The 26,154-nt window shown below is 54.5% G+C and overlaps 4 protein-coding genes across 5 annotated transcripts in view; 3 read left to right on the top strand and 1 right to left on the bottom strand.

The window, feature by feature from the left end:
• The first annotated feature begins 405 nt into the window (after positions 1-405).
• On the top strand, positions 406-2,365 carry LOC135415400 (mas-related G-protein coupled receptor member H-like). 2 transcript variants are annotated; one of them, XM_064657074.1, is made up of 2 exons: positions 406-754; positions 1,071-2,365. In XM_064657074.1, the coding sequence occupies exon 2, from the start codon at positions 1,105-1,107 to the stop codon at positions 2,047-2,049; it is 945 nt and encodes a 314-aa protein (XP_064513144.1). In that variant the 5' UTR covers positions 406-754; positions 1,071-1,104; the 3' UTR covers positions 2,050-2,365. The 2 variants fall into 2 exon arrangements, with proteins under 2 accessions (XP_064513144.1, XP_064513143.1); XM_064657073.1 differs by having other exon boundaries at positions 407-749; positions 1,067-2,365.
• A 906-nt stretch (positions 2,366-3,271) lies between these two features.
• Positions 3,272-4,811, bottom strand: LOC135415401 (mas-related G-protein coupled receptor member H-like). The gene has a single exon (XM_064657075.1). It carries the CDS (start codon positions 4,786-4,788, stop codon positions 3,874-3,876), a length of 915 nt encoding a protein of 304 aa, XP_064513145.1. The 5' UTR covers positions 4,789-4,811; the 3' UTR covers positions 3,272-3,873.
• A 218-nt stretch (positions 4,812-5,029) lies between these two features.
• Positions 5,030-9,750, top strand: RHOD (ras homolog family member D). The gene is made up of 6 exons (XM_064657076.1): positions 5,030-5,404; positions 5,517-7,211; positions 7,803-7,890; positions 8,138-8,247; positions 8,614-8,748; positions 8,839-9,750. Exons 2-6 carry the CDS (start codon positions 7,083-7,085, stop codon positions 9,004-9,006), a joined length of 630 nt encoding a protein of 209 aa, XP_064513146.1. The 5' UTR covers positions 5,030-5,404; positions 5,517-7,082; the 3' UTR covers positions 9,007-9,750.
• A 3,728-nt stretch (positions 9,751-13,478) lies between these two features.
• Positions 13,479-26,154, top strand: part of KDM2A (lysine demethylase 2A) — a 36,577-nt gene continuing 23,901 nt past the window's right edge. The window contains exons 1-3 of the mRNA XM_064657050.1: positions 13,479-13,578; positions 13,901-13,928; positions 15,200-15,304. Of these exons, the coding sequence (XP_064513120.1) occupies positions 13,559-13,578; positions 13,901-13,928; positions 15,200-15,304 (153 nt within the window). The 5' untranslated portion in view covers positions 13,479-13,558. The remainder of the gene's footprint in view (positions 13,579-13,900; positions 13,929-15,199; positions 15,305-26,154) is intronic.

Raw genomic sequence — 26,154 nt, 5'->3', positions numbered from 1 at the left:
CTGGAATTCTTGGCTCCAGTTTGCAGGTATGTTCTCTTGGGCCCGGAGGAGGTTTTGGCAATGATCCCAGTGCTCTTTCCGGAATGAGAGTTGCTTCTGAGAAGTACCCAGCTGCCTCTCCAGTACTGCCAGTACTGCCAGCACTGCCAGCATTCCAGCACCACCAGAATCCCTCTGCTGCCAGAGAGGTGGTGACCCCCCAGGGATGCTGAGGTTTGGAGAAAAATGAGGAATGGCCAAAACCTGGCTGGAGAGGGAATGCAGTTGGAGAACAGGAAGTTCTCTGGGGGGGGGGGTGGGGGGGGGGGGGGAAGAGTGTTTTTGATCAGGAGTAAACGAGGAGCCATTCACAAAATTCTTTGAGCTTTTGGCAGAAAGCTCTTGGAGCTTTTGGCAGAAAGCTCTTGGAGCTTTTGGCAGAAGCCACTTCCTTTGTGGCAAAAAAAAACGAACCAAAAAACAAACCCAAACAAGATAAATAACCCCAAGGAAGTGCAGCTCTGACGCAGCCGAAGTTACAAAACCGTTTCCATCTCCCCCGTGTCCCCACTGCTCCTGAGAGAACAACACCAGGACAGGACACGGAGAGGAGTCAGAGGGGACCTCCTGGTGATCCAGAGGCTTTCTTCTTCATGTAACTGTCCTGGGAGGATCTGCTCTAGGATATGGATCCAAAAGGAGCATGAGATGCCAAGAAGTGCTGCTGATCTGGACAGACAACCCTCGCCTGCTGCTTCCCACAGCGAACAGTTAAGTGGAATGTTTCCCTTCTTCCCTATCCCACCTTCCTCTCCTCCACATCCACAGCCTGCAGCTCTGTTCCTCCCACTCTCTCCTGGTGACCACAGTGACCTCCTCAGGTCCTCCCTTTACTTGCCTCCTGCATGTCCTGTGAACATCCCAGCCCTCCCACCCCCCTCTCCCACCCTGTAATGTCCTCCAGCTCCCTCCACAGCACATCCCACTTCTCTGCTCTGAATCCTTCCCAGGGCAGAGAGTTGGTGAGGAGCCACATGGTTCATCCCTGGATTCTCCAATCTCTAACTCTCATCCACTCTAACCACAGCCAGGGACCAGGTCCCACCACCTACCCGGTGTCCATCCATGGAGATGAGCCAGACATCCCCACCTCCCACCTCACCCGCTGAAGGCGATGATCCATGTGAGATAGACGTCACCGACATGGCCATAGATGGTGTCACCCTGCTCATTGGCCTCTGTGGGCTGGTGGGGAATGGGGCTGTCCTCTGGCTCCTCGGCTTCCACATCCGCAGGAACCCCATCACCGTCTACATCCTCAACCTGGCCGTAGCTGATTTCACCTTCCTCCTCTTCGTCATCACCTCATCCCTCCTCTACATGGTGAACAATGCCTCCTGCTCCACTGTCGTGTCCCTGAGGTACCTGAGGTCGTTCCTCCTGCTGTCACTGTTCTCCTACAACATGGGGCTGTACCTGCTGACGGCCATCAGCATCGAGAGGTGTGGGTCCATCCTCTGCCCGCTCTGGTACCGCTGCCACCGCCCCCAGCACCTGTCAGGGGTGATGTGTGCCCTGCTCTGGGTCCTCTCTGTCGCTGTCATTACCACGGTGACTTCCCTGTGCCTCTTGGATGAGCACGAGCCCTGCCAGATGTCTCTCATCTCCATGTACATCCTCAACCTCCTCGTCTTTGCTCCACCCATGGTCATTTCCAGCACAGTCCTCTTCATTAAGGTCAAATGTGGCTCCCAGCAGCAGCAACCCAAGAGGCTCCACATCATTATCTTCCTCACTGTCCTCTTCTTCCTCATCTTCGCTCTTCCCCTCAGCCTCTCGAATTTCCTGCAGCAGCTCAGCTACACTGTCGTGTCCTCCCAGGTTGTTTTCCTGCTCGCCTGCATCCACAGCAGCATCAAACCCCTCACTTACTTCTTGATGGGGAGCTGCTGGAGGCGCTGCTCCCTGGTGTCCCTCCGGGTCTCCTTCCAGAGGGTCTTTGAGGAGACAGAAGAGAACACTGCCTGCAGCAATGGTGCCATCATGGACACGGTGGTCCCAGCCTGTTGAAGGACCCTGGGACGGTGGCTGAGGGTTTCCCTGAGTCACCAGATTAATAAATATCCACGGTATTTCCCCCAGTGTCACCCTCCCGCAGTGTAATCCCTCCGGAAACGGGAGCAGGCGCATTGCCAAGGGCAGTGTGGGAGGGATGCTCTGCAGGGAGCATGTTAGAGCACGGCTTTCTCCTCCCTCCCAGGTCCTAGAACGCTATTCCTCCAAAGGAATCATGCCCCACAGGGCTGTGATCCCAAAAATCCCCCTGGTACGTGATTCCTGCATCCCACTGTGGTCTGAACTCAATAAACAGCTTCGTGAACCCTGAGCTTGCCGCTTTCCTCTGGCTTCTACTGCCAGCCGGGAATGTGGGTAGAGGGAGGGGGGACACACATGGACGGAGGGGACATACTCATGGCTTGTGCTCCCTGGAGCACAAATGACCCCCACAGCCCATAGCTGGGACTGCACGGGCACAGCCGGCATGGACAGGATGGCCCAGGGGTTCCGTGTTCCCCCTCTCGGCTGCTCTGTGAGTGTCACAGCAAAGATCTCCCCAAATATCTTTTATTTTTAATTTTATGAGCCAGGTGTAAGTGTAAAGGACTCTTTTCCTTCGGAAATTTTCCCCCTCTACCCTGGCTTCAGCTTCGCCTTCAGCAGACTCGGATGGTGCAGCGGCAAAGGGAGGGGGAGTTCGCGGTTCCCAGCCCGGCTACCCCCTTCCAGGAGCAGAGTGACAGTGTGTTTGTCACCACGGGCTCCACGGGGCATTACCCACCTCCCCTGTGGCTTTGCCGAGGTCGCCAGCCCCGCCCAAACCCACACCTTCCCAGCACATCTCACACTTTCCCTCCAGCCCCACCACATCCCACACCTTCGCAAGAGCCCCCACATCCGACAGCCCCCATACCAACCCCCCACGCCGCTCCCCCATGCCAATCCTACCACGTCCTGCCCCCTCATGCAGTCCCCCCCCAACTCCATCCTCACTCCCGACGCTCCAGTCCCTCCCCATGGGGCTGCTCGCCCCAGGACGCTCCATGAGGTTTCGGGGGGCTGTTTCTCTGGGAGACTCCCCACACACTCAGAGCTTCACCCCTGCTGTCCAACCCACCCACCCACACCCCCCCCCCAACTTCCCTGGGAAAGGAACAAGAGGCGGCGGCGAGATAGAGCCAGCGGCGTTTATTGGGGTGGAGGAGCGGGAACGGGCCAGGAGGAGCGGAGGCGCTCCCGGGGGTCCCGGGTCAGCGGGGCAGGAGTGGGGCTGTCGGGCACCGCCTGGGGGGAAGGCGACCCCGGGAGGGGGGGTCTGGAGGGTCTTGTGGAGGTCTGGACGGTGTCAGGAAGGCGTCTGGAGGCTGTCGAGGCGGTTTGGGGGGTGCCAGGAGGGGGTCTGGAGTGTGCCACGACGGTGTTGGAAGGTGTCTAGAGGTTGTCAGAGGGTGTCTGAGGGGGTCAGGAGGGTGTCGGAGGGGGTCTGGAGGGTGTCGCAGGTGTGTGGATGCCGCCCGTGCCGTCTCCCCTCGCTGGAGGGCAGCAGAGCCCGACGGGCCGCGCTCGGAGCCGGGGAGCGGCCGCCGGCCGGGAGTCCTGCGGGGCGGAGCGGGACCGGGACGGAACGGGACAGGATGGGATGGGACAGGGATGGGGTTGAGGATGAGATGGGGACGGACACAACATGGATCGGGACGGAGTGGAGATGGGATAAGGGATCCATCCCGACACACAGCTGCGCGGAGGTGACCTGCAGGGGCCTGGCTGGGAGCAAGGGTGGGCAGCTGAGCGTAAAGCCTGGGTGGGCAGCACAGCCAGAGGGACGGCAGTGGCCTCTTAGCTGGAGACCGTGGTGACCGCCGTCTCCTCAAAGACCCTCCGGAAGGCGACCTGGAGGGACACCAGAGAACAGCGCCTCCTGCAGCTCCCTACCAGGAAGTAGATGAAGGGGTTGATGCTGCTGTTGATGCAGGCAAGAAGGAAAGCAACCTGGGCGGACACAGTGTAGCCGAGCTGCTGCAGGAGATGCAAGAGGCTGAGAGGAACCCCAAAGATGAGGAAGAAGAGGACAGTGAGGAAGATAACGATGTAGAGCCTCTTAGGTTGACGTCTCTTGGAGCCACAGTGGACCTTAATGAACAGGATCACGTTGGAGATGACCATGGGTGGGGCAAAGATGAGGAAGTTGAGGACAAACATGGAGATGAGAGACATCTGGCAGGGCTCGTGCTCATCCAAGAGGCACAGGGAAGTCACCGTGGCAATGACAGCGACAGAGAGGACCCAGAGCAGGGCACACATCACCCCTGACAGGTGCTGGGGGCGGTGGCAGCGGTACCAGAGCGGGCAGAGGATGGACCCACACCTCTCGATGCTGATGGTCGTCAGCAGGTACAGCCCCATGTTGTGGGAGAACAGTGACAGCAGGAGGAACGGCCTCAGGTACCTCAGGGACACGACAGTGGGGCAGGAGGCATTGTTCACCATGTAGAGGAGGGATAAGGTGATGACGAAGAGGAGGAAGGTGAAATCAGCTACGGCCAGGTTGAGGATGTAGACGGTGATGGGGTTCCTGCGGATGTGGAAGCCGAGGAGCCAGAGGACAGCCCCATTCCCCACCAGCCCACAGAGGCCAATGAGCAGGGTGACACCATCTATGGCCATGTCAGCGATCTCTATCCCGCACTGTTTGTCTTCTTTGGTGTCCGTCACGGCAGATGTGGGAGGTGGGGATGTCTCATTCAGCTCCATGGTGGAAGGTGGGATGTGGTCCCTGGCTGTGGTCAGAGCGGGCAGGGAGTTAGTGGGACCCAGGGGATGTGACAGGGACAGGGGTCCTGGTGATGTGGCAAAGCAGGACTGGGGATGGGGCGATAGGAGGGCTGAGGGTGAGGGTGGAGGGAGGGTTAGAGGGGCTCCCGTCCCCCCCAATTAAGGACACCCATGGGAGCAGTGAGGGGGCTGTGGGGAGATCTAAGAAGACACCCCCAGGGCTGGACTCTGGTCCCGACCCCTTCCCTTTCCTTGCAGCAACCCAGAGCTGACCTGCCTGTGCGTCTGAGCTCTCCTTGCCACAATCTTCTCCGATGAGGAGGTGTGGGGTCTCCACGTCCTCAAAAGCTCCGAACAGCCCGTCTCTCCCCAAATAAAGCTGCTTTTGGGGGCGTTTCTGCACAATCACATGTCAGGCAGTGAGAGCACCGGGCAGTTGCACACAGGCTGTCTTTTCTCCCATCAAATTTCTGTTGGTCTTGCGGGAAAGGAAATGTTTTGTCCGAGTGAATACCCCAGAGGACGAACACTGCAGCAGTTAGATGTGAAAGAATCTTGATGCTTTTAGGATTCAACTTGATAGCTCATTAGACTGGTAATTACCACCTTCCTAATTGTTTTATGGTGCTCCAGTCTCCTCTCCCCATCCTGCCCCAATGCTGGCATCCTTCTGAGATTGTTCATTACTGCGTGCATTTGCCTTCCAGCCTCCTGGCATGAGAATCCCTGATGTGTCTCCTCCAACTTCATCCTGCATCAGGCCTGGGTGAGAGAATTTCGAATTTGGTGCTCCTGCCATCAGTTTGGACTCACCCCAACTGGTCTGGGGGCTCCAGAGCTCTCCTGGACTGATTGGTACCCACTGAGCCCAGAGAGCCTGGTGGCAGAGGAGCTACAGGGCTGCAGGAATGTCAGGGAACCACACACATGATTCCCCCATCCCTCTCTGCACCCCTAGACCAGAAGCACCCATTTACTCCCGCAGGGTTTTGGGGTGGCAGAAGAGGGCACTGACTGGAGGGGAGGTGGTCTTGGGGAGCTCCAAGCAGGGGTATGGGGGGACATGATCTCTCCTTCCTCCTCAAAGCAGCACTGGCTGCCCCATGTCCCCTTCAGCCACTGAACCCCTTATGCCGGTGGGGGGACATGCCAGAGGCTGGACAAAGCACCTCGAGTGCCAGGTGCCCTCTGCTCTGCCAGCAAGGGCAGAAAGCTGGTTTTTTTGACTCATTAAACCAGCTAATTGCTGCCAGGACTGCTGATACCCCTGAGGGGCTCACCTGGGGCACCCACCACAGGGCTGGGAAGCTTGCAGGAACAGACACCACGTGGGGCTCCCCAGAGGCCATCCTACGTCCCCAAACCCTCATGTCCAGGCACACTCTGAGCCCTGCAAGCAGCACCAAGGAGTCCCCAACCCAGAGGGGTGGGCAAGGGCTGCTGTGGGTAATACAGAGTGGTCAGTGGGGGCCGCCCCCAGCACCATCTGTGCTGGTTTGGGATATCCCCAAGCAAAGTGGGATGTCATGGCCTGTCCCCACCGGTGTGTTGGGGTCACCAGGAAAAGATGGGGGGCTGGGAGCTGCCCCCCTCTGGTGCTGAGCCGGGCACCAGAGACTGCTGGCAGGGCATGGCTCAGCATGGCAAGGCACTGGTGTGACGTCAGGGGTGGCACTGGTGGCAGGGACGTAGCAGTGAGTCACCCCCCCTCGTGCCTCCCTCCACCCCTGGACTTTGTCTCCTGTGGATGCTTGGGGCAATAAAACCCAGGCTCGGGGTGGGAATGGGGTGTTGGGGAGGGCACACAAGTGTGTTTGCACACACAGGCACAGGAATGCAGGAGGTGCAAGCACGAGTGTGCAAGAGAACCTGCACAGAACGTGCGAGGAGGAGCTGGGGCAGCACAGGGGCTGCGCGTGTAGGATGGGGTCACCCGTGGGATGGGGTCACACGTGTCCCTGCGTGTGCAAGAGGCAGCCACGTGTGTGCACAGGCAGGTGTGTGAGGGGGAGTTGCACACGCAGGAGGGACGTGGAGGTGGGAAGCGTGTGCCCCTCCTGCCGGGTGAAGGTCATGCGAGGTGCGCGGGGACACCCACACGCGTGTCCCTGCCGCTGTCACCTCCACGGCCCCAGCCCCGAGCGGCGCCGCGGGCGGGCCCGACGGGCGGGTGACGGCCGCACCCTGGACCGGGCGGGTGCTTCCCACCGCCCCGTCCCCATCCCTGTCTCCGCCGAGGCCAGGCAGGCTCCACGGCCTCACTGGACACCCCCATGCAGCCGGAGCGCGGGGGGCAGAGCCCAGGACCCCCCGAAACCGAGGTCAAGGCTGTCGTCGTGGGGGACGGGGGCTGCGGGAAGACGTCGCTGCTGGTGGCCTTCGCCAGGGGGGACTTCCCCAAGGTACTGGGCTCCCTGTGCCCTGTCCCAGCCCCGGCGGGACACACTGGTGAGGGGGAGGGGGACTGTCCCCTGCGAGAGCGGCGACAGGGGCAGAGGGCGGTGGACGCGGGATGAGAGGGACGCGGTGGTAGCAGCGGGGACGTTTGCAGTGAGACATGGGGATGGCAGGGGACTGGGGAAGGGGTGGCCCAGCCTGGGGCTGATGGGGGTCTGCGGCAGCCCCCCCTTGGTGGGTGAGTGGGCACCTCTGCCTCACCTGGGGGGTCATGGGATAGGGAGCAGAGTTTGTCCCTCAGTGAGGGCACCGACGGGACCTGGGGAATGTGTGGAGGGGGGGGCAGCTACCGAGACCCCAGAACGTCTGTCGGGATCCCCGAGTCCCACCGGGACATGCATGAGGTTCAGTAGTGCCCTGGGATGGGGGACAAAGACGGTCCCCCCCTGCCGGCGCCCTGCGCCGGTGAGGCACCACCATCTCCTGACCCCTGTTTCCCTCTCCCGGGTACCTCCTCGTGCCCTGCCCTGTCCCCACGGATTGCCCCCCACCGCTGCCTGTAGGACCTGTCTCACACCCTCCCTGTCGTCTGCCAGGTCTACGTCCCCACCGTGTTCGAGAAGTACACGGCGTCCCTCCAGGTTGCCGGAAAGCCCGTGACGATTCACCTCTGGGACACAGCAGGTGGGACAGGACGGGACAGGGCAGGCAGTTGTGCCCCTCACTCTCCCATCCAGGAGTTTTGTTGTGTCCCACACCCCTGGGTCGTGCCTTGGATGGGGTGTCCCCATGCAATGACCGTGGGAGAGGAGGGGTTAACAGAAGATGTCACTCCCGTGGTCCCAGCCTCAGGGGAGGGACCACGGCGGAGGAGGGGGGACCCAGTCCAGTAAGGAACTGGTGTATAATGGTCCGCTCCCCGGTCCGGCAGGACAGGAAGACTATGACAGGCTTCGCCCGCTGTCCTACTCAGATGCCAGCGTTGTCCTCATGTGCTTTGATGTCACCGACCCCAACAGCTTTGACAACATCTTAACAAAGGTGACACATCACGGGGCCGCTGGGGCTGCTGCCTGTCCCTATCCCTGTGTGACATGTCCCCTCTGTGACCGTCCCCTGTGCCTGTCCCTGGGTGAGATGCCCCCCTCTGTGGTCATCCTGTGTCCCCATCCCTGCATGAGATGTCCCGCTCTGTGCCTATCCCCTGTCCCCATCCCTAGATCACCTGCTCCCCTCCACACTAGTCCTGTGTCCTCATCCCTGGGTGACATGTCCCCCTCTGGCCCTGTCCCCTATCCCTGGCTGACATATTCCCCTCTGTGCCCACCCCTGTGCCTATCCCTGAGTGACATGTCCCACTCTATGCCCATCCTGTTTCCCCATCCCGGGGTGACGTCCCCGCTGCAGTGGTACCCGGAGGTGAATCACTTCTGCAAGGGGGTCCCGGTGCTGCTCGTGGGCTGCAAGACGGACCTGCGGCAGGACGAGGGGACGCTGCGGAAGCTGCGGGATGGGCGGATGGAGCCCGTTTCCCGCCAGCAGGTGACTGCCACCCTCCGACGGGGGGGGGGGGGGGGGGGCAGTGGGGCACCCGGGGTCCTCTGGGGGATCTGACTCTGTGTCTCCCCGCAGGGAGAGGCCATGGCCCGGCAGGTCCGTGCCGTGTCCTACATGGAGTGCTCGGCCAGGTACCAGGAGAACGTCGGGAACATCTTTGTGGCAGCCAGCAGTGCTGCCATGAGTGCCACCCGCCGGAGACAGCGCGGGAGGAGAGCCTGGAGGGGCTGCGTGCTCCTCTGAGCCCTCCGGCACCGCACGACCCCTGGGATCTGCCGCTGTCCCCAGCTCCGACCACACCGCGGCTCCCGGCTGCTGCCACACCTCTGCTGATTCCTCCGGAATTCCGCCGCCACTGTGGCCACCCTCCTGTCCCCGGGCTGGCACTGTCTGTCACCACGGGGTGCCGGCAGGAAAGCATCCCCCTGGCATGAAGAAACTGCCCCACCTGGATCTCAGTGTCTTGTCCCAGCAGGGATCCCCGTGTCCTGTCCCAGCAGGGATCCCAGCACCCTCTTTAGGGATCTCTGCATCCTGTTTCACCTGGGATCCCAGTGTCCTGTCCCTGTCCCAGCAGGGATTCCAGTGTCCTGTCCCACCGCAGATCCCAGTGTCCTGTCCCACTTGGATCCCAGCATCCTGTCTCTGTCCCACTGGGGATTCCATCATCCCATCCCTATCCCACCAGGGATCCCAGTGTCTTGTCCCTGGCCTATCAGGGAACGCGGTGCCCTCTCCCACCAGGGATCCCCATGTCCCGTCCCTGTCCCACCATGGATCCCAGCGTCCTGTCCCTGTCCAACCAGGAATCCCAGCGTCCTGTCCCAGTCCTGTTAGGAATCCCAGCATCCAAGCATCCTCGCCAGCCAAGTTCTGGGAGCAGAGAACTGATGCAGGGGATTCCTCTTCCCCCTGGCAGGCCAGCGCGGGGAGTGACACCGGGTGGTGACCGCGGGACACTTGTGCCATTAAAGTGACACAACACTTGTCAGCTGTCAGCGTGACACGGTCCCTTCGGCAGAAGCAGCCCTGGCATGGCCTGGGCGTCGGGACACGGGGTGGGAGACAGGAACACGGGATGGGTGATGGGAACACGGGGTGGGTGTCAGGAATATGGGGCAGGCACTGGGGGCACGGGGTGGGCACTGGGGACACGGGGTATGCTCCAGAGACATGGGGACATTTGGGACATGGGGTGGGAGAAAAGGACATGGGTGGGAGACAAGGACACAGCGTGGGAAACAAGGGTACAGGGTGGGAGATGGGGAAATGGGGTCTCACCATGGATCTGGGATGGATGGGTGGCCTCTGAAAAGGGGTTACCTGCTGATTTTGGGCTGGGGCGAGTGTGAATGTGTGTACAGGTGTGTACAGGTGTGTGCTGCACATACATAAACATGTACACGTGTGTGTATGTGTTATACATGTGTGCACATGTGTGTGCTGCACCTGCACTGTCTGTGTTTACATGCCTGCATTTTATATATTTTCTGTTTGTAAATATATTATAGTTAAGTTTATAAATATATATATTACACTTGTAACTATATCTCTATGTAGTTACTTTTAAACTCTTTGTATACCTATATTTATTATATATATAACTAGAACTGTATATAGTTTGTAACTACATATATATATAATTAGAACTATATATAGTTTATAACTATATTGTTGGGCTAGAGTTAGTTTATAAGTAACTATATATAGTTATAAGTATATAGAGTTAACATATAGTTTATATATATAGTACATGCAACTATAACTATACATAGTTTATAACTATATTATGTATATAACTGTATATATAACTACAAGTGTATATTGTTAGCTTCTATATATATTAACTATATATAGTTATAACTATATATAACTATATATAATTAATATATATAGCTTATAACTATGTAATATAGTTATAAAATATATATAGTATATATATTAGTACAAAGCCCTCTACTCAGCGCTGATGGTCAAACACTTCTGACAGATAAAACCTCCATTCTGAATCGATGGTCTGAACACTTTCAGACTCTTTTCAGTGCCAACCACACAGTCCAAGACTCAGCAATTCAGTCCATCACACAACAACCAGTAAAGTATGAATTGGATACTGCCCCCACTTTAGGAGAAACCCTCAAGGCCATACAGCAGGTGAAAATTGGCAAGGCAGCTGGGATTGATGGAATTCCACCTGAAATCTGGAAACATGGGGGCCCTGCACTCCACACCAAATTCCATGAGTTCGTGGTGCGCTGTTGGGAACTCGGCGAACTACCATCTGACCTTCGTGATGCAGTCATCATCACCTTGTATAAGAAGAAAGGAATTAAATCTGACTGCTCAAACTATCGTGGTATTACTCTGCTCTCCATTGCTGGCAAAATCCTGGCAAGAATACTCTTGAACAGACTAATACCCACTATAGCAGAAGGTATCCTTCCTGAAAGTCAGTGTGGTTTCAGAGCCAACAGGAGCACCACAGACATGGTATTTGTCCTCAGACAACTGCAAGAGAAGTGTAGGGAACAGAACAAAGGTCTTTATGTAACCTTTGTCGACCTCACTAAGGCTTTTGACACTGTGAGCAGAAAAGGTCTGTGGCAGATTTTGGAACGTTTAGGTTGTCCCCCTAAATTCCTCAAAATGATCATCTCACTCCATGAGGATCAGCATGGCCAAGTCAGATATGGCAACACACTTTCTGAGCCCTTTTTAATTAAGAATGGTGTGAAACAAGGCTGCGTTCTCGCTCCTACCCTATTCACCGTCTTCTTTAGCATGATGCTCCAAAGGGCCACAGCAGACCTCAATGATCAGGACGGTATCTACATTCGATACCGTACTGATGGAAGTCTATTCAACCTAAGGCGACTGAAGGCCCACACTAAGACCTTAAACCATCTTGTCCGGGAGCTGCTTTATGCTGATGACGCCGCCCTTGTTGCCCACACAGAAGCAGCTCTGCAGCGTTTAACATCCTGCTTTGCAGATGCTGCTGAGCTCTTTGGGCTGGAAGTCAGCTTAAAGAAGACAGAGGTCCTCCATCAGCCTGCACCTCAGGATGTCCCCCATCATCCCCACATCACCATTGGTCAATCAGAGCTCAAACCAGTCCAACAGTTTAATTACCTCGGTAGCCTCATCTCCTCAGACGGTAAGATTGACGGAGAGATAGACAACAGATTAGCAAAGGCATATAGTGCTTTTGGAAAACTCCATAAAAGAGTATGGCGTAATAAACACTTGAAGAAAAGCACCAAGATCAGTGTTTACAAAGCCATAGTGTTGTCTACTCTCTTATATGGATCTGAATCATGGGTCATCTACCGCCACCACCTGCGTCTCTTAGAACGCTTCCATCAACGCTGCCTCCGTACAATTCTAAACATCCACTGGTCAGATTATGTGACCAACACATCTGTTCTAGAGCAAGCAGCTATCACAAGTATTGAGGCCATGCTGATGAGAACACAGCTGCGTTGGGCAGGTCATGTCTCCAGGATGAAGGACCACCGCCTCCCTAAGATCTTGCTTTACGGTGAACTTGCCACTGGCTGCCGCATGAGAGGAGCCCCGAAGAAAAGATACAAGGACTCCCTGAAACAACATCTCAGCCTTGGCCATATTGATCACCATAACTGGTCTACTCTGGCCTCAAATCGGGAGGCCTGGAGACACACCATCTATAACGCAGCTGATGCCTTTGAGAAAGCACGCAGGATCACCCTCGAGGAAAAAAGGCAACGCAGAAAGAACCGTGTATTGCAGAATACACCATCTAAGGAGTCTTTCTGCTGTGCCTTTTGCAATCGGATTTGTCTGTCACGGATTGGCCTCATAAGCCACCAGCGCGCCTGTAGCAAATGTGGATAGAGCCTTCCCAAATCTTCGTTCGCGAAGCCCAGCCATGATGATGAGTATATATATTAGATATATATATACTGTATATATTATCCCTACATGTAGTTACTTTATAACTATCCATATAACTATATTTATTATATATAACTGTAACTGAATGCATAACTGCATATTGTTAGCTTCTAACTATATATATAACTATATATCTATTACTATATACAACTCTAGTTATAACTATATATATATAACTATATAACTATAGCTATAACCATATATAGTTAATATACATAGTTTATAACTATATATACGTAACTATACCTATATACACGTAGTGTATATCTATCTACATAACTATATTTATTATATATATAATTATAACCGTACATATAACTGTATATTGTTAGCTTATAACTATACATATTATATATATAACTATATATATTTTATATTCTTAGTATCTGTAGCCTATATCTAAGCAGTTGTACGTAGATTGTATGTAGATATGTACGTGTATAGCTGTACGTAGTTGTATGCAGTTACATGTAGATACACATATGTGCCCGCATCCCTGCATGCAGACCCCCATACAGGTGCGCCCGGGTGCGCGGACACCGAGGGACCCCACGAGCAGGGCGTGATGGGCCACGACCCCCTTCCCCCGCCAAAATCCCACCGTCCCTTCCCTGCGGGCCCCTCCCCCCCGGCTCCCCCACCAGAGGCGTGGCCACCGGGGGCGTGGCCACCCAGGAAAGGGGGCGCGGCAATCGGAGACGGGGCGTGGCCACCGCGGAAGCGCGCACGCGCGAGGCGGGGCGGGGCCGTGGGGGCGCCCAGCGCATGCGCGCGGGGGGGGCGGCAGCAGGGGGGGCCGCTGTGCGTGCGGCGCGTGCGCGCGGCGTCGGTGTGTATGTGAGGCTCTGACGGGTTCAAAATGGCGGCGGCGGCTCCTGTGTGAGGAGGGGGACTCGCGTCCCGGCCGGGGGGCGGCGGCGCCGGGGGGGCGCGGGGCGGGCGGGCCGGGTCGGGGCGGCGCGGCGGGGCTCCGGCACCCGGCGGCGGGGCGGGGTGCGGTGGCGGCGGCGGCGGTAGCGCTGGCGGAGGGGGGACGCGGCCCGCGGCGGCGGGGGGCGGCCGGCGGCGCTGTCAGCGCCCGCTGCCCGCGCCGGGGGCGGCGGGGCCGGGGAGGGCGACGAGCGCGGGGCGCGATCGCTGCTGACCCGGGGGGTTCCCCCCTCCTCCGTGTGTTCTGTTCCCCCCCCCGTGCCGGAGGCAGAAGAGGACAAAGGCGCCGGAGAGACCTGGTGAGCACCGCGGGGGTCACCGGCCGCCTCCCGGGGCGGGCGCGGGGCGCGGGCGCGGGGCCGGGCGGGAGCGGGGGCGGGCGGGTCTCCCAGAGTCGGGCCCCCGGAGGCCGCGCCGGGAAGTTGGGGAGGGGGCGGCGGGTGCCGGCTGACAGCTCCCCGGGGACCCTCCCTGCCCCCCGCCGTCCGTCCTGCCCCGGCGGGGCCGGGCCGGGGGCGCCTGGAGGGTCGGGGGTCTCCCCCGCGCCCCGCGGCGGGGCGGGCGCGCTGCACTCCCGGCTGTCCGGTTGTTTATAAACAGAGTTCAGCAAGTGCGGGGAAACTGCCTCCCTCGGCCGAGCCGGGAGTCCTGGTCCCGGGGCTCGAAGGGAGGCAGGGGTGGGGAAGGTGTTGGCGGGACTGGGGATGATCTGCTGTCAAACCCGAGGATCGGGGAGGAGCAGGAGGGAGCAAGTTTTCTCTACGTGGTGGTAGCGGTTCTATAACGTTACACGGGGTGCCAGATCCCCTTCTCCGACCCCCCTTCCCGACCCCCTTTCCCCGACCCTTTCCCCTGAAGGTCTGGCTTAGGCATAGTCCTGGGGATTAAGAGCTTCGATACACCCGGGCTTTGGTTCCATCCTGTCCCTTAAAAAAAAAAAAAAAGAGTGTAGATGCCATCTGACGCCTCGGGAGGTTTTCCCAGGTTGGTTTGCGATGTCACCAGGTGGCACATTTGGAGATCCAAGCATTTGGGTCTCCTCAAGTCAGGAGTTAGATCCCTGAGTGCTTCCCTGCTTGGGTGCTGTATGTGCCTTCCCTGCTCATGGGAGATGTTCTGTGCTGGTGTAGCTTCTCCCAAATGCCACGGTAGAGGAGATCCCGAGGACAGTGGTTGTGTTGTTTGGAGGAGTTGATTCTCTAATGCATTATTTTGGGGAAGCCAGGCTGCTCCCTGACTGCCACTGAGGGTTTGACAGCACCTTCCCTGTCTCTTATCCCAGTGTGGGCCAACGGAGCTGCTGTTTGGGCTGGTGGTAGAGTGGAGCAAAGGCCTTTTCCCGATGAGAGACTTGCAGGTCCTGTCACATTACAGAGCAGCTGGTGAAGTCATTTACTGGGTCGTGCCTAAATTAGAATGGGAGCCTTAAAAGTTGAGGTGGGCTCAGCCACTGTGTTCTCTTAGCGCTGCACAGGGTTGTGGGGTCAGTCCCAAAAAGAGCAGGGAGGTGGGGGGTGTAGGTGTCCTGTGTCTCCATGTCCTGCTTCACTGTTTCCCTCTGGCTTCCAAGGAGGAAGAGGACGAAGACAGCAGTCCTGGCGTGTCCTTTTCGCTCTCTTCAGAGGAGTCAGAGATGGAGCCTGAGGAAGAGCGGATCCGTTACAGCCAAAGACTGGTCAGTATTGGCCCTAAACAATCCTATTCTGGTCTTGGTTCTGTTGGAACTGGAGGAGGAGAAGGCTTTTCCTGGCAGGAGGGTCGAACAACCCAAACAGGCTTATGGTGGATGGCTGCAGCCTGCCCAGAGGGGTGAGCTTGCCTGGCAGTGGCTTTGTGGGTTCTTTTGTGTCACCAAGGTTGAAGGGAATTTGGCTGCTGGGCTCTGGAAGAGGGGAGGAGGGTTGGAGGCTGAGTAAGGAGCTTTGGGATAGGGACATGAAAGAAGTGTCAGTGTAGTTTGTCACAACAGGTTTTGTCTGTGTGTCTGGAACAAGGAGATGAGTTGAAACACTGCGTGTGACTGTTCTGTGGGCCTTGGTTTGAGTGTGCTGTGAAATCTGAGAAAACTTCAGCCTGAAGCTGGTTTTCTTGTGCCTGTGTCTTCTCTCATTGTGTTCTTTTGGAGGGAGCTGTTCCAGCAGTCAGGTCCCAGTTAGGCCCTGTCAGGAGCTCTGGCTTGTCTGGTGTTCGTGCTGCTGTTCGGGGGGACTGCATGAATCCCATGGTCTGGGAACTGGGCTGTGACTGGGAACAGCTTGGGAGCAGCTGCTCTGAGAGTTTGAGATGATATTCCCAGAGATCCCAGGAAAGCTGCTGTGTCTCCCACACGGTTTTGAGGCAGTTGTAAACCCCTAGGAGGGGCAAGTGGCAGCTCTGTGATGGTGTTGCTCTCTGAGTCACAGCACTACCTGTTCTCTCACCTTTAAGGTGCTGCCCATAAAGGTAAATCCTTATCCTTTAATACTCTGGACTCATTTGGTGTGAGGCCATGTGGTATTTGGCATTAAGCTTTGCCCTCAGTTCTGGGTGCTGGCCATGGAAAGGGTGGTGGAGAACTCCCAAGTGTTTTGGTGGATGTTTTAACTTGGCAACAGCAGCAATCCCACCTCCTCCCTCATCCTGGCACACTGGTTCCCACAAGCGTGCAGGACACAACTCAAGGTGCTGGTTTGACTGGGGCACGACCCAGGACTAACCCAAAACCTCTGGATAAAGACACAACAGGTGAAGGGGGCTATCAGCCATGGATTTACTGGTTTAAAAATGCTTCTAATCTGTCAAATAAAAATCAGTGAGAGTTGATGTCCTGGTGCAAGTGGGCTGGGCTCCAGCAGAGTGTGCTAAGCTGGATAAATGCCTGTACACTGATGAGCTCGGTGCTTAAGGGGTTTGGGAAGGCACACGTGCAGCAAGCAGAGCATGAGGCTCACCTGGACTTGTGTGTGTGTTCTCTGTGCTGGCCTGTGGCCCAGAGGAGGAGGCATGACCCCTGTGTGGTGGGACAGCTTTACCTCATGCCTTGCTTTTCCTGGAAACTTCCAGCTCATTCCATGCTCTCGCTGTGTTGGTGACGCTCCCTTGTTGAAGTGCCTTTAAAAGATGATTATTTTTCTTCTGTAAAGCATGATTTGAATTATCAAGGAAGGCAAAAGTGCTGAATATGACTTATTTGAATATCCTGTGTATGCCTTGAACTTGGGAGCTGGTTTTAGTAGGCCTAAATTAAAAGTTCCAGGTAGGGAAGCAGGTAGTTGGTTAGTACAGTGTTTCTGCTGCTATCAGCTGTGTATGACTGGGGTTCAGTGTGTGTGTGACAGCAAAAAAAAATATATATTTAAGAAAAATAATTAAGTAGCCAGACAGCCTGGAGTAGAATAGTTTATAGTGGTGAAGGAGCTGAATTAATTGCATGTTTTAATGGCCTGAGATGGCAAAAAAAGTTTGTTTTCTGGTGTGTCAGGTAATCACAGCAACAGCATCTTTTTCCTGACTGATTTCCATCAGAAAATAGAGGAAATCTTGAATGTTTTATGTTATTTAGTTTGCAGTACTGTTGCCTTCCTCTGGTTCAACAAAAATCTGATGCGTGTCTGTTTTCTGAATGAATTTGTCAATGTTAGGGAAAGATCTGGGTTTGGAGGAGAAATTCACCTCTGCTCCGGGTGTAGTCTCACTCCTACAAGAATTCTCTGCCAGTTCACACATCCCCCTGTGGCGCAATGACAGATTAGGTGGGTTGCACTGTTCTAACTTGTGCTTGCTCCCAAGTTCAGGCTCTGTATCCATGACTCCCAGGATTATAAAGGCCTGGGTGAGTTTCTCAGGATGCAGGGATATCACTAGGAGGATGCCTTGCACCCATTCAAAAAAAACTGTGGGAGAAGCTGTGTCCTGGTGAGGCTTATACAGGCGTTGGGTGATGCTGTATGAGGGTGGAGAGGACACATGGATATGGGATATCCGTGTTCCTCGCCCAGAGATTCCGGGCTGAGTAGTGGAGGATGGGACTTGCAGGAGTAGTTTTCTCCTCATTCTGTATAAATGTTCTCCTCAGCTGCCTAACGAGGCAATTCTTCTGAGGTGCCAGCTTTTCAAGCTGGAGTTGTGTGTTTTGCAGGCCCTTAATGGAGGAGCTGAAATGCTCCATTGTGTCCTGTGCCTGAGTGACAGTCCAGCCCTGGCACTAACAATGCCACGGTCCCTCTTGGAGACTTGGAAGTCTTCACTGGCTGTCACTGGGTGGTTGCACCCAGCCCATGTCACAGCAGGCTCCCCACGAGGAGCCTGGACTTCCCAAAGGCAAGAATAAAGAAGTTCAGTCGGCCTGGTGCTGTGTTTCCTCACAGAGTCTGCCTGTCCTTCTGCAGGGGAGTCATTGCATATTCCTGGGTGCTGGAGTGTGAGGAAATCTCCCTGCTCCAGGGCTCCCTTTGCCAGGCCTTTGCTGTGAGCTAAGAGTAGCAAGACCCTGTGAATTGCAGGCTGGGATTAGCACATCACCAGTGATGCCGTGGGCTTTCAGTGACAATGATCAGGGTGAGGAATGAAGGGCAACAGTGCTGGATCACTTTGGAATGGCTTGGGAGCACAGCAGGAGAGTGCTGTTATCCAGAGGACAGATCCTGCCCATCGTGGTCTCCCCGCTGCCGTCAAGTCAGCAGTCTGTATGTCAGGGTGTGGTTCCCAGTTAGGATTGCTGGGGTGGCAGAGCTGGTTTAAGAGGTTTTCTCCCTCCCTCAGTCAGTGCCTCAGGAGCTGATGCCCCTGAGCTGAACGATGCCTCGGGGAATTAGGGATTGTGGCCCTGGATAGAAGTTGGCAGTGGGGAAGCACCTAATCCAAATTGTTGTCTGTGCTGGGGTAGTGAACTACCTGCCCCACCAGCAAATCTGCCGAGGCTGGAGAAGTGGAAGTGTGAGATGGGGAGACAGGGTGGGGTAGGAACCTCTTAAACTGGCTTTGCTGCTGGAGAGAGCCCGAGGAGAAGCCTCACCCTCCCTCGGGGCTGTGGGTGCTCTCTGGGGCAGAGCCACAGCTCTGAGGGTGTTGGACTGCTGCCCCCAAATGACCATCCCTGTCTGGGTGCAGTGTCACCCTTATTTTGGTTGTGGGAGGTGGTTGTGACACCCATGAAGGGAAATGGGCTTGTGGAGGAGAAGCCCTGCCTGGTGTCAAGTGCTGTGGAGTATTTGGGAGGTGAGAGGGGAGCCAGGGAGGGAAAAGCTGTCTCTCCCATGGCTCGGGGCTGTCCGTGTCCTGCCCTAGCACTGTCCTGCCCTCTGGTCAGATCCTTACGTGAAATTTGAGAGGAGGCCTCTGCCTGTCTCTACCAGCCAAAACCTGAGGCCTCTCCTGTAAACAGCAGTTGCCAAACCTGTCCTTACATGTCGGTGTCCACACTCTCCCCTGGGAGAGAGTTCAAATGGGCTTTACAGCACATGGAGGCATCAGCTGAGGGATGAAGCTTGGGGAGTGTGGAGGATGAGGTTTGTCCTCCCACAGCTGTGTGTGCTGTGGAGTGACTCCAGGAGTGCACTGCCTGTGCCTGAGTGATGACACTGCTGGCTCTGACGGATGCCCGGAGTCACAGCAGCTGGAATCTTGTGTTTTCCGACTTATTTGTATTGAGGGTACCAAATCCTTTCTGCTGGATGGGGTGGTGTCAATGCAGGACACAAGCCATGGGCCCAGGAAGGTCCATGCATGTTCGCAGGACACTCATTACAAAATTCCAGCCCTTATCCCCACAGGATAGGGATAAATGGCCTCAAAGCTGAAAGGGAGATCAGGGGGAGCAGGCTGTGGGCTGGCAGGACAGAGCTTGTGTCAGGTAAGATGGCAAAGAGGAGGATGCAGCTTTGTGCCCTCCTTGTGTTGCTCCATCTCGAATGGCTCATGCTGTCCCAACAGTGGGATGCAAGGAGCAATCCCATCAGGTTCAGCCTGACTTTTTGTTTGTCCTGTAAAGCTGCTCAGTGCCAGGTAATGATTCCTTGAGGTTGCTGGTGTTTGTCACCCCCAGATGTGTGCTTGGCAGAGGCCAGTCCTGCTGGATACTGATTTTTCCCAGGGCTGCTCCCACTGACCTAGGACTCGTGTGTGTGCTGGGGGTGACCCTGCCTGTGTTGTTCCCACAGACGCTGAGTGAGACACTGTTCCCACACATGCACTGAGTGAGAATTTGGGTGGTTTTATATCACACACCTCCATTTGAAATGTGACACTGGCAATTCCTGTCAAGCCAAGCGCCCTCCCACTGCCTGGAAGGGCTCAGAGTTCCTCTGCTATGTGCCCTGTGTGAAACCCAGTCTGGCCAAATGTCCCTGGTCTGCTGGACACACCTCAGTTTCCCAGTCCAGACAGGACCCATGCAAGGAGAGTAATTAATCTCTCCCACATGCCTCAAACTGGACACACTACAAATGAGTCACTGCAAATGACCCAGGTGTAATAATTGAGCTCTAAATAATTCAGGGACTGTTCAGATTTGGTCTGTGCAGGGCTTTGGTGGAAGCTAGCAGCAACTGAAGGCTATTCTTGGAAAGCTTTAGAAATCCCTTGGAGCATTTAGATCCTGCAAGATGCATGAGTGTGCTGGTCCATGGGAGAATATATCCCTGAAACCAACTGGATGTTCCATGTCAGCAGAAAGGGATGCAAGAGGTGAATATCTCTGCTGGATTCTTACTATCCCAAGCCTGGTTGTGCCTTGAGTGTGTCCTGGCAGCTGCAGTGCTGACTAAGAGCAAGGAGCCTGACAGCACAGGAGCACTTCAAGTTACCTGTGAGTTACCAAACAAGTTGTATTTATGTCTCCTGTAGTAATCAGGAGGGGATTTTCACGGGGTTATCCCAGCTGGAGGTGACACCAACAAGTCAGGAGAGCAGTCCCTGCACACCCAGCACCTTCTTAATCATGTCAGGAGCCACCCAGACAGGGATCTACAGGTCTCTGGGTGGGTTTGGGGGAGAAATGACACGTGTAGGGAAGCGGTGGTGTGCTCAGAAGGTGGAGAAACAAGGTGCTGCCCTAATCCCGTCCTCTGGAAATGTATGAGGGGAATGAGGTTGAAATGTCTGGTGCTGCTGCTGATAAAAGAGTGTTGCTGATTCCAGAGGAGGGAATGATGGGTTAGCCTTTTGGGCACTGTGAGGAACTTTGGTGTTCTTCTTTCCTTTTCACAGTGGCCTGAACTCCACATGCTGCCCACCTTTGGATACCTGCAGATCTCCCTTGGCAAGGGCACTGATGATTTTTGGGGGCCAAGGAGATAAACCTGGTGACAAAGTGTGGCCTGTTAATCCATAGTGGGGGAGAGGAGATAAATCTGTTGGACGAGGATTCTGTCTGTTCTGTTTCTCTGTGTCCATGCTTGTGCATCTGTGTTGCTGTAGAAACAGCACGAGCTGGATGTCCAGGGATTCTGAATCTCTGTGGAAGTTCCAGAAACTTGAACCAGAGAAGTTTTTGGGCTGAAATCTGCCCAGGGTTGCAGGGCGATGAATTTTACATGTTTTAGCCATCACTCTGTGCACTAAAGAGCTTTAATAAAGCTGCCCCACACACCATTTTAGGTCAAGGAAGAGGCTCTGGGGTGTGAGCATCGTCTGTGGTTTTTGTTGGTGCTGGTCCTCAGGGTTGGGAGTTGAGAGCAGAATCATGTCGTGTTTGAGGCAATCTTGACAGAGTTTGGGAGAAAATATCAGTTGATAAAAGTTGTCCCAGCTCTTCCATGTACCCCTGTAATCTCAGGATTGAACTGAAGCAGCTGGAAGTGGAAAGGAGAGGGCTGGCAATGCATGCTCCTTTAAGGTCAGACTGCCTCAGTGTCTTTAATTTGCTGTGCATAAATATTTCCATGTGTCACTGAACCCCTTTGCCCCATTTGGAGCAAGGAAAGGACAAATCCTGGGCTCCTTGTGGAGCAGAGGGGGAGGGAGAGTGTGTAGGGATGGTGTAACAGCACAGAGTATGGAGGAAATGTCCTTCCTAGTAGCTGGTTTCACACATTGTCCATGTTCTTCCCAACGGCCCTGTGTTGTTTTCTTTCTTCCTAAGCATCCTCAGCCCTATAAACTGCAATTCAGGCAGCCTGTTGCTGTTCCCTTTAAAGAACAGTGTCAGCTTAGCAGGAATTGCAGTACAAACCTCAAAGCTTCCTGTGTTTTTGTTATCCAAGTCCTCTGGTGGTCCAGCCTCGTTCAGTCCGTGTGATGGGACAGAACTGGCAACAGGTTTCTGCAGGGTTGGGTTGGGACCCTGGGAAATTTGGAGGGTGAGCTTTTCCCCGATTAAAAAATCCAGGCTAATCCTCTGATCCCCCACTGTGTTGGAGACAGAGAGGTGCTCTGGCTGTCCCAGGGAGGAGTGAAGTCACTTAGGGCTGACCTGCTTCTGCAGGGTGAACTGCACCTCTGAGTGCTCATGGCTCTGTTTGTCCTCTGTCCTGGGTCTCTGCCTCCTTCTCTGTGTGGGCTCAGTAGTGGGAAAACAAATTAAATGTGTATAATCTTCAATCCTGCCTTTTTGGGGGAAGTTTGGTCTACTTTGTTCCATTTTGGGGAGACTGTTGCTTTACTGCACAAAACAAAAGGAGTAGCAGAACTGGTAGTGCTCATCTAACCAACTGTACAGGGCATGTGCTGGGGACCCCTGGCAGGGAGAGGGCTCCACACAAGTTTTTTTTCCTTGGATTTCTTCTGATTTGGAAGTGGTGGGATGTAATTCAAGGGGTTTTCTCAGTCTCCTTGAGAAATGAGAATGTTGAAGGGTGGCTTTTAACACTCAGAGGGTCAGTGTTCAGCCCTGGAATGGAGCATGCTGGAGGGTTTGACGGTCCTGCAGGAGCTGCTTCAACCTGTCATGGAATCCAGGCAGGGTTTGTCCAGGTGCCAGGTGCTCTGGCTGGTGGTAGGTGTAGGCAGTGGGGGGCTTAGTAGTGCCATGAAAGCCAGCGGGGGCAGTGTCTGAGTGTGACATGGGCTGCAGGTGACTGGAGTGAGGAGCTGTATCCTTCCCTAAGAGCAGTGCTTCCGTTTTGGGACTGTTGCCAGACCTGCCCATCTGTGTTCTGATCTAGCATGTTCCTCTGCCTCGTGGTTTTGCTGCTCTGGCTGGTCAGTGTGTGGTTGAGCAGCAGCTGCTGGACTTCTCCTTGGCCCATCCATGCTGTCTCCCCACCTTGCTCCAATTCCCCAATTACTCCTTGTGTACATTCAATTTTGTAACCCAGAAGTGCAAACCAAAGCATTCTCCCCGGTCGTTCTGAATCGCTGCCAGCCCTGCTCGTGATAGGAATCTCTCCTGGAGCTGTGAAGCCTGGAAGGGCTCCAGTTCTGCGTAGATCCTGTTTACTCCCGGCCTGGTGCTTTGAGTCCGTCTTTGTCCAGGGATGTGCCACCTGGGATACACCTGTTCTGCTCTCCAGGTTTTGAGAGAGACAGGAGATGGTGAGGGGTGTTAAACCTGAGTTAAGCTTGATGGTTTGGTTCTTGGGTTCCTCTTGGGGCGATTATGGCCTGTTCTTCAGATCCTAAGTGGTGCCTCCTTCTATTTGGTGGAGCAGGGAGTCCAGGACTGCTTTACTGATCATCTCCCAGGCACTTGCAGTTGTATGGCTCTGCAGAGCCAAAATATTAACAGAACAACATGGACCTACCTCTGTAGGACTCTTTGTACCCCAAGAGTGACAGGAGGAAGAGGAGCTGAGGAGAAACTGAAGTGCCTGGAGGTGGGGAGGCACAGGAGGAACCTGCTGCTTCTCTGCTGTGCTTATGCTCCAGAGCTTGGAGCTCAGTTCCGGAGCTGAAGTGGGAGGTGCAGGCTTGGAGGAGAGGGATATAGAAAAAAAGAGCTCCTGTGCTTAAGATAAGCAGTGACCTGGCAGACTCCTGATTGGGTGTCGTAATCTGGGTGCCTTGCTTCTTGGTGTATCTGGAAACACTTGCAAGGGAAGATCTTCCCTGCATAGTCTGTTCTGGCTTTGGCACCTGCTCCACCCTGAGTCTGATCACAGCCTGCTTGTCCATCCTCCTGTCAGGCTGCCTTGTGCCTCTCCAGAAGAATGAAGCCCTTTCCCATGGATAAAATTGCTGGAGATTCTCAGGACAAGCTCTCAGAGGCAGAATTCTGGGTGCTGCTCTTTGCCACACTCGAAATCAAAACACCCATACATAAGTTTGGATGTTGGTGGCCTGGATTTATCTGGGCAAGAGCCACAGTTGTTTGCTGTAAAAATATGGGAGAAGTTAAATTCCTAAACTGAGGAGAGTTGAGCTTGTTGGTTTATTACCAGTTTGGTGCTTGTTATTATCAATTTGGGTGCATTTTGGGCAAAGTAAACCTATAAAGGGATGGGATGAGGAAAAGAAATGCACTGGTAAATCACACTGTTCTATACATATACTGGGAACCAGGTGGAAGTTAATACCTGGAAGGAGGGATTTTGGAAATGGGGATGAAACTTCACTGCATTCTTCATGTCAACTTTTTTCTCTAAAGGAATAAGGGAGAGTTGTGGGAGGCCTCACACCAGGGAAGCTGCTCTGGAAAGACAACAAGCATAGGGAGAGGAAAAGTGAGGGTGCTGTGGTCTCCTGAAGAGGGGGAAGGAGCTGTGACCCAGCAGGAGGAGGTTCCTGAAGTTGTTGGGAGATGAGGGAGGGGATGGCAGCAGACAGGACAGGAAGTGACTAAAATACTGTGGTGTGTGTTGGTTTCAGTCTGTAAATACAGGAGGTTCTGTCAGCGAAAGGACGGCTTGTTCTTTTTTTCAAATGTGACCTTGTACTCGTTCTTCTCTCAAAAAAAAATCCACAGGAGAGAGGTTTTCTGGCTCTCTTCAGCTGATGTCAGTTCCTTTGCTGTTAGAGAGGGCTGTGCTCCATGGAAAGAAGTTTCCAAGGAAGTTTTGAAGAGTACCATTGTGGAGCTACATGAGGCACTTTGCTTGGGAGAAGGAGACTGCAGGTGAAAAGATCAGAATAGAAGGGATAGCTGTCAGCAGGATTAATATTCATGCTTCCTTTTTCCTACATTAATTGAGTGGCACCCAAGAGGGCCAGAAAGGAATGGTGAAGGACAGCTGTTTTAGATGGGAATTACTGGCTGGCTGGTCTTGGAGGATGAATAAACTACCTTTCCTTGACCCTGCCTGAGACAGGGAGAAAAGGTTTGGACCACTTGTCAGTTCTTCCTTAGTAAAAAGAAGGGTGAAAAATGCCTGAATCGTAACAGAAAGCTGGAAAAAAATGGGCTATTTTAATATTGCTACTGAACACTCATGTATGTTATGGGCCTGACTCGATCTCTTGCTTCACTGGAGCTGAACTTCACCTGGGACACTTTTACAGATGGCAGTTTTGGGGGTGTCTGCTGATCTTCTTTTTGGAAGTTGTGCATCCCTGGCTGAACTGGTTGACACTGGAAGAGCTCCCAGTACCAGAGTCACCCCCAGGAAGAAGTGGTCCTAGTCTGAGAGCCGAGGGCTGGGAGTTGCTTGCGTTCTCTGGTGAGACCTGCCTGGATGGGCTTGCTCCAAGGAGCAGGAAGAAGAGTTAGGAGGGCTGTATGAATCTTCTGGGAAGGGATACTTAGCCAAGCCCCATCCCTGGCACAGGCTGTGAGACAAAGGTAGCTGGCTCTTCCCAGGAAGAGGTCAAACTCAGTGCTGCCAGAAGGATTTGCACAGCTGAGTGTGTGCAGGGGGAAGGTGAGGTTGTCATTAGCCTGCTGTGGCTTTGAGTGTCTCTTGCCCTTTGCAGGTGTCACCTGTACCAGTTATTTAACCAGGCAGCAATTCCCTGCGTGTCAGGGGAGGATCAAAACACATCAGAGAGGAAAGGGGGCCTTGGAGCATCCACTGACCACATCCATCCTCATACAGAGACCCAGTTTGGGGAGCTGGGGGACCATGGTTTGTGTAACTGTGCTGTGAGGGAGCTGCAGACTCCAGGAGGGGAAAGCTGCAGATGCTGCCTCTCTTAAAATGCACTCTTGGAAGCACAGAAGCCTTTCCTTCCTCCTGCCTGCTCTGCAGGCCCTGAAATATTGTTTTTCCCCACCCTTCCAAGACAACAATGACATGAAAGCACTGTGGCCCCGTCTGGGTAGGATGGGATGGGAGCTGTTTGTATTGTGCTTTTGGGTCCTCAGCCACGGCTGGGATCCTGCTCTCCTACATGCTGTGCCAATTAGGAGGCCAAACTCTTCCCTGCCCACAGGAACAGGCAGAGCTGAGGGAGTTTTGTGGCTGATGCTTTGCTGATGACAAGAGCAATAGACTTTGGAATTTGCTGGGCTGGAGGAGACAGTCCTTTCTTCTGTGTTTTGCATCCCTGTTTCCCCATTGCAAAGGAGTTCGAGTTTAAGGTGTTCCTGCCTGTTTTCTGGTGTGTACACTTTTGGTGTGGTTGCCTTATCATAGTGGTTTGGGTTGAAGGTTCCAACCTGTTTGTCTTGGAGGCTGTGCTGTGAAAGAGGTCTGGGAAAAGAGTCTGAATGGTTCCCGGATCCCACAGCGCACA

Source organism: Pseudopipra pipra, chromosome 6 (genome assembly GCF_036250125.1).
Source record: "Pseudopipra pipra isolate bDixPip1 chromosome 6, bDixPip1.hap1, whole genome shotgun sequence".
NCBI classification, from domain to species: domain Eukaryota; kingdom Metazoa; phylum Chordata; class Aves; order Passeriformes; family Pipridae; genus Pseudopipra; species Pseudopipra pipra.
This window is presented reverse-complemented; position numbering and strand designations above follow the sequence as displayed.

Excerpts from the sequence above, each read along its gene's own strand:
- RHOD (XM_064657076.1), top strand. The coding sequence starts at position 7,083 with ATGCAGCCGGAGCGCGGGGGGCAGAGCCCAGGACCCCCCGAAACCGAG. Across the intron at positions 7,212-7,802 it reads CCAGGGGGGACTTCCCCAAG|GTCTACGTCCCCACCGTGTT; the intron begins GTACTGGGCTCC and ends GTCGTCTGCCAG. Across the intron at positions 7,891-8,137 it reads TCACCTCTGGGACACAGCAG|GACAGGAAGACTATGACAGG; the intron begins GTGGGACAGGAC and ends CCGGTCCGGCAG.
- LOC135415401 (XM_064657075.1), bottom strand. The coding sequence starts at position 4,788 with ATGGAGCTGAATGAGACATCCCCACCTCCCACATCTGCCGTGACGGAC.
- LOC135415400 (XM_064657073.1), top strand. The coding sequence starts at position 683 with ATGAGATGCCAAGAAGTGCTGCTGATCTGGACAGACAACCCTCGCCTG. Across the intron at positions 750-1,066 it reads GCTGCTTCCCACAGCGAACA|CCAGGGACCAGGTCCCACCA; the intron begins GTTAAGTGGAAT and ends CTCTAACCACAG.